The sequence below is a fragment of the Somniosus microcephalus genome, chromosome 2 (assembly GCF_052327205.1).
Source record: "Somniosus microcephalus isolate GS21.2 chromosome 2, FLI_Smic_1.0, whole genome shotgun sequence".
Lineage (NCBI taxonomy): Eukaryota > Metazoa > Chordata > Chondrichthyes > Squaliformes > Somniosidae > Somniosus > Somniosus microcephalus.
Window position 1 is genome coordinate 166,591,491 of NC_140988.1, and position 6,465 is coordinate 166,597,955.

The 6,465-nt window shown below is 41.0% G+C and overlaps 1 protein-coding gene across 1 annotated transcript; it reads right to left on the reverse strand.

Annotated features, from left to right (window-relative positions):
* Positions 1 to 3,638: 3,638 nt before the first annotated feature.
* Positions 3,639 to 6,228, reverse strand: LOC147123087 (homeobox protein Nkx-2.5-like). The gene is made up of 2 exons (XM_086004102.1): positions 5,614 to 6,228; positions 3,639 to 4,707 (listed from the first exon to the last, which is right to left on the reverse strand). Exons 1-2 carry the CDS (start codon positions 5,918 to 5,920, stop codon positions 4,070 to 4,072), a joined length of 945 nt encoding a protein of 314 aa, XP_085860228.1. The 5' UTR covers positions 5,921 to 6,228; the 3' UTR covers positions 3,639 to 4,069.
* Between the last annotated feature and the right edge of the window lie 237 nt (positions 6,229 to 6,465).

Here is a 6,465-nt window from a genome sequence, read left to right on the forward strand (position 1 = left end):
GGGGGCCAAATGACCTACTCCTGCTCCTAGTCTTATGTTCTTATATATGGAGGCATGGATGCTCTCAGTACACTTAAAATTTAACAGCCCAGTGTGGATTTCTTTCTGAACTTCGGCGCTCGCCGCTGACCTTGAAGAAAGCTGCCCATAAAGATTTATGTGGTGTGAATTTCAGCTCTCCCGACCTTAGTTTGCACAAATCAAGCGAATCTCCAGCGTCAACCAACAGTGATGTAATCAAGCAGGCTAAACAGCCAATCACATTGAAGAATTCTTACAGACAGCAAACCAGGAAGTAAAATGCACAGATTCTAATTTACTTTTTATAAATTTTACAGGGAGTGAAATAAAGATTGGGACATGCACATAGGATTAAGGAAGAAGCTGAAATATCATAAATAAACTATTTTAAAATATATATAAAAAGCTATGTAATTCTTATCATATTAATGGAAACATTTGACACTCCACAAATATAAAATTTGTTTTTCAAGATGAGAACGGTTGTTCAGTTGTCAATATGCCGTTAAAAACCTAGTTACACCTCTTTCAGCGAAGCTTAACTTTTTCGGGGGTTTAACAGTGATATTCCAGCGTAACAAGTAACGTTTAGTCAGGAACTGTGATTTGACTTGATTGCCGGCTCTGGGGAATTCCACAGCGCAACCTGTGGAGGAGCAGGGAATGACTGACAGCAACTTCTGGATTTCCGCGTTGATCTGTGCTGACTCCAGAAGTTGCTGTTACTTTCAGAGGATTAATGATGGTGAACGCTGACAGTTTCGCTGTCATTACCACCGCAAAACCCGAGCTATTGTGCTTTTTCCCCATCCTAGCCCTGCTGAACTTTACCTTTTGTCATCCAGTTCAGAAGGTTGTGTTTACACTGTAATCGTTAAAATGGGGGAAACTATATCTGTACTTCCTGCTCAAATTATCTCCTCCCATTTCACCCGGGATCAAGGCTTGGTCTTGACTCCTCCTGTGCAATCCCACGGGAGATAAACAAGTTGACGAAAAATACAATAAAGTGGTAAAATAAGTTTTACCATTTATTATAGCCAGCTTTTTTCAAATGAAAGAATAAATACTCTATAGTTCAAAAAGAGTATTCAGATTATTATACGGAAGTATTTGAGCATTTTTTCGGAGGACACAGTCTTGGGGTGCAGGTTGCGTTACATGAAAGGACATTCTGGTACCCTTTACTCCACAACGTTTGTCCCATGCTCTTAGATGTTTTGCCGTCTGTATTCATTCTTACTGAACAGCATTGGTGAAAGGTTCTGCGATGTTTTTAAAGGTTACTTAGAGGGAGGTAACGCTATTAAGAGTCAGTGGCGGCTCTGGATTGTGCCCAAAGGGCTGTCATACTATCTAACTCGCGCATCAAAAATTATGCCCAAAAGACTAATGCCACTCTATTTTGAACACTATTATGCTCAAAGGATCGATGCTAAGAGCGTACACATAGATCATGGCTTTGTATAGTTTGGGTTTAAGGTTATAGAAAAACGCTTCACATCCAATTACGTTATTTTAATGTTCAGTCACAGTTCTGGGCTGTAGATCAAGTTAGAAGTAAACATTCGTAAGTGCTTACAAAGGATTTTAGTTCTACTCCTATAACATAAGAAAAGTTATCAACGAGTTCCACTTCTTCATCTAAAATATATAACAATCATTTGTGTTTAAACTTCACAAATAGATCCTAGCATTTGTCCGATTGCCCGGGATTATTACTTGGCCAAATTGAAAGCTTCCCCATGGATTAACTATTGATTGACATCCGAAAATAACAGACTAGATATGTACTCGTGGAAATGGGCTGTTTAGTTTATCTCGCCCTGAATAAATACAAACAGGATTATGAGAGTGATAAAAGCGACTTTTTCTGCAGGCACCGACATGCTGACGCCGCTGCTGTTTACTCCATTAGCTCCATTACCACTGACAGTGAGAGACCACTGCCGATTGTTATTGGGCAATAGACAGAGAATGACGAGAAACAACAGTCTTCAACATCTAGAGTCAGACAACAGACAGGTTTTAAATGCCGTTTTCTCCAATATTTCCCAGTCACGTTTTCCACAAGCATAACGAACCGTGTAACTAACAGACGGCAATAAAAGCTATCTGTTTCAGAGGAAGGGCCACATGAGAGATTACAGTACTGGAGGCATGACTGAATCATTTGTAAAACACTTCATGGGCGCTCTGGGGCTGTTCTATAAATAATAGTCGTGTATGAAAGGACATCACTACTACAACAAAGAACACCGCGTAAAATTAACTCCACTGACCGGCAAAACTGCCGCGTGTCATTTATCATTCACTTACCACATGAATTAGCATTGAGTAACAATGGGACACGGTGGAGACTTAAAAGAGAGGCTAAAACACGTCAAAACGTTGGGGCTTGGCAGTAAGAGAAGCTCAAGTACATCCGACAAGGCACTTTAGGTATTCCACTCTATCACACCAGATACAATCAACAGAATCAACATGTTTCTTCAACAGAATTGCAAGCAGTTGAGCTTCTTTTCATTTTATCGCACTCACTGTTTATATAAAAGCAATATTCCATACCACCTTTATAGATTTGATCAAATGCGGTATCCACATCTTTCTGTATTATAAAGCACGAGTCTATCGCTTTCCTTGGCCGTGGGCATTGGGCGATTAAGCATTAATGTGATAATAATAATGGTACAGCAAAGTTACATTTATTCTAAATGCAAATCCTCGAGAAATCTGTGCCACGCAAAGTTCTCGTGAGTAAGGACTTCAAACCATCTTGCACTGTCTTATGGAAACGAAAATCTATCAACCCCAGTTTTCTTTCCACCAGTAAACACAAGTCATGCTGTTTTACTTCAAGGTTTGATCACTTTACCAGGCGATCAATAAACACGTCCATTATTAAATCACAGAGCGGCCGCGTAGACTCTGTCAGCATCTGTCTTGTGGGTAGCAGCAGATGAGCGATCCCGGAAAATGTACCCTGGCTCTGAGTGGACTCAAATTCACATTGCTCCGTTATTTTAATAACCATTGCAACAATCTGTAAGTTACTAGTAAAATGTTTTAAAGAACGCTATACGGGCCACAGGAATCAGATTTGGCTAAGTTAGATTCGGTGTATTATTCGTTGCTAACACAATTCGCTTATCGCCAACATTCCCATCACTGAGTTCATCGATCTCCTGCATTATATCCGCCTTTCTGGCATTCGGGTAATAACTAGTTAACCGGCTCTAGCTGGTTCGTGCCTTCCTGGCGAAAAGCTGATCTTAGCTTGGGTCTGGCAGCGAGTGATGTGAGCCAGAAAGTGCAATGTAGGCAAAATACTTAATTCAACCCTACAGAAAGAACAAATTAATATAAACTGTATAATAATTCATCTACGTGGCGCCTTATCACGACAAAACATTTCAAAACGCGTAAATATATTCGGTTGTCAGCACTGAGTTAACTGAAATGGGAATAGATGTTTTTGTTTTTGTAATGGTAGTACTGACTCTCAGACTTTTTATCAGGTGAATCCTGGACACTGGCATCGCCCAAACGTGTTTTTTTATAAGCTGTGTTAAACATGACATTATCAATTAAGTAATAATATAACGTTCAGTCATTCCAACATTTAATTAACACATAGCTTTATTAACTGTTCAAACGTTACAAAAATACTTCTGTTATTGAGGTGGCAATTCCAAGAGGTTACTGTTGTCAGGAGACAGATCGGAAACGATTTTACACTGAGACAAGCCTTCGGCCTGTAATGAGTCATGCAACCAAAATACCTGACAGCCTTCTGAGCTTCGAAATCAAATACATCGTGTACACGCGTTACAAACAGACCAACTTTTAAAAAGAATTAAAATACTATAATAAATAATATGATGCGTTCCTTGGCGGCTTTTATTTCAATTTCTTACCATTCCCAGGGAATACATCTCTTTTCTTAATTTATTTATAAATTGAAAATTGTTCGCATTGTACTAAAGTCACCAGCTTCGCCGTCTCTGCTCTTTACTTCTTGTTTGCCAGAACAGGTTGGTTGTAATCTTCACCAAGCTCTGATTCCGTGGAAAGTTCCTTGTAGAGCCGACACCCCGGCGCTTTGGTGGGCCTGAGACTGTGCTGCGGAGTAATTCATGTTGCCAACATTGAAATTCATGCTCATGTTGACAAAGGGACTGCCCGAAGCACTCTGCTGCATCGGGGGCATGCTCGAATACATGCAACTGTAGTCTCCATCACAGGTGCCACTGTTGTAGCCGGGGTAGCTGGGGTAAAGACTGTAGCTGTATGGCGCCATGCTGACATTATATGGTGCGCTGTATGAAGGGGATGCGCCCAGGCAAGGCTTCCCATCCCGTACCAGCACAGGCACTGCAACCCGGCGAGGAGCAGGAGCGGGTGCGCCCAACTCCAAATGTTTATCCTGGCGCTGCCGCTTGCATTTGTACCTGCGATTCTGGAACCAGATCTTGACCTGTGTCGAGGTCAGTTTTAACACGTTTGCCAGGTGATCCCTTTCTGGGGCGGACAGGTATCTTTGCTGCTTAAAGCGTCTCTCCAGCTCATAGACCTGGGCCTGAGAAAACAAGACCCGCGGTTTTCGTCGAACTCTCCGCCCAGGGCCTTGAAAAGTTTCATTCTTCTTTGCTTCGTGTATAATTTTCTTTTCCATCGACTTTCCTTCTAGGTCATAACACAAACACGAAAATTAATAAGAAAGCAAATGGGACGCTCTTTTGAATCGCGCTCATATAAGTCTGGAAACAGTTCTTATAGTCTTTATAAAGTGAATGTTCTGCTCTCGTTTGGTAGTCGCTGAAAACTTACTGAAATGAACCACTGGAAGGTCGGGGTCACGGAAAGAGGAGCATTCCACTATCTGTCGGCTCTCAGGTTTTCTAAACTTGCGTCATTTACCTGGATTGTTTTGTGCTTCATGTTAACTGAACGAGAGTAAAATCAAACCATTTCATTTTTAGAAGTTTCAGCTGACTGGCTGTCTTGTTGATGAAGCTTTAATGAGGATGTACAACATTATCAGGCCTCGGGTATCTACCGTGTATTTTGCTCTCGCGTAATGGCCTCTACTTCCTGCACAGTCCAGTCCATTTCAACAAACAGCCGACTTCAATACCAATCAAATGTCAGGAAATCACAGAAACCATTAGCAATATTTTGCTGACGCGTTTCCCTATACACTTCAAATTATCAAGAAAACTGCAACCATTTTTATGCTGTTCTTACATTGAACTTAGTGCAATGTCCTATGATCCAAGCAACCAAGGGGGCCACAATATATTGCACAGAAGATAACCCAATGTCATCTGGGCTGTAAAACTGCCGAGATGCTGAGCAATATCAAGAACCAACTGAACACAAACTCGCAGTTTAATCGATTCAGTTAATCTGAATCAATACCAGGGATGTATGTGTATAACTGCTTGGAGTTGTTGATTTTCTATAGCTCTTCCAATAGCTGAGTATAGCACTCTTACGTCGTGCTCTAGTTCTTTCCTATGTGGTCGTTAATGATCCCATAAACTATGTGAATAAATTATATTCGCTAATAATCAGTGTTAGTGTATTTACCTTGATTGTTGTTTTGAGAAGAGATGTCCATCTGCGATTCGCTGGAGTAGTGAACATTATTTACACCCAGGCAAGGTGAAAATTCCGCATGATCCCTCTGGGCATGGAATTTGATAACTTCATTCCCAAGGCCTGGAAGGAGAGTGTGTTTGGGCTGATTCGCTTGCTCCAGCATACAAGAAGAAGGCAGGGCGTCCAGAGTGGCGCTTAAATGATCTGGATTCCGCTGCCTTTGATGGCGATGTTCTAGATTTAAAATATCCTTTACAGAGAATGGTGTCGTCGATGCTGCTGGGCTTGGAAGCATCTCGGGATAACTCCTGGGCTGTAAAAGTGCTTCCAAATTGTTAGGAGGACGGTGTGCAAATCCTGCCGTACATTACTGATTCAATGACGCAAGTTTTAATGGCGCTCACTCAGTTAAAGGGTAGCTGACGTTAACAGAGGCAGAGCCTGAACGCTTCTGGTTAAATACTGAGATTTCTATTGGTCACAAGGCTGCACTGGGCAAACATGGTTTGATCCTTGGTTATCGACAGGGGGATAATTTTCCTCTTGAAGAATTAAGTAGGCGACGGTTTCTTTAAAACCCAGTATTCCTTTTGTTGCTCTGCCTGGGCTACTTTAAAAATATTTAAATTATAAAGTTACCAGTAGTATTTGATACCCTCGCTACAAAATTCTCTATAATTGTAATACAAATTAATGTAGTTGACGTTGTGTGTTTATATATAGAGAGACAATTATCCAGCAAAAGTGTCTGAAATTTGCATTCTTTTATAATGGGTATCAACATTTTTAGCTAACAAGCACACACATTTCATTACACATAAACTTTTAGGAGTTCCAGAA

Bases quoted from the DNA above. Each gene is read 5' to 3' on its own strand.
- LOC147123087 (XM_086004102.1), bottom strand. From the start codon at position 5,920: ATGCTTCCAAGCCCAGCAGCATCGACGACACCATTCTCTGTAAAGGAT. The intron at 4,708-5,613 runs GTAAATACACTA...GTTATGACCTAG, and splicing joins TTCTCAAAACAACAATCAAG to AAGGAAAGTCGATGGAAAAG.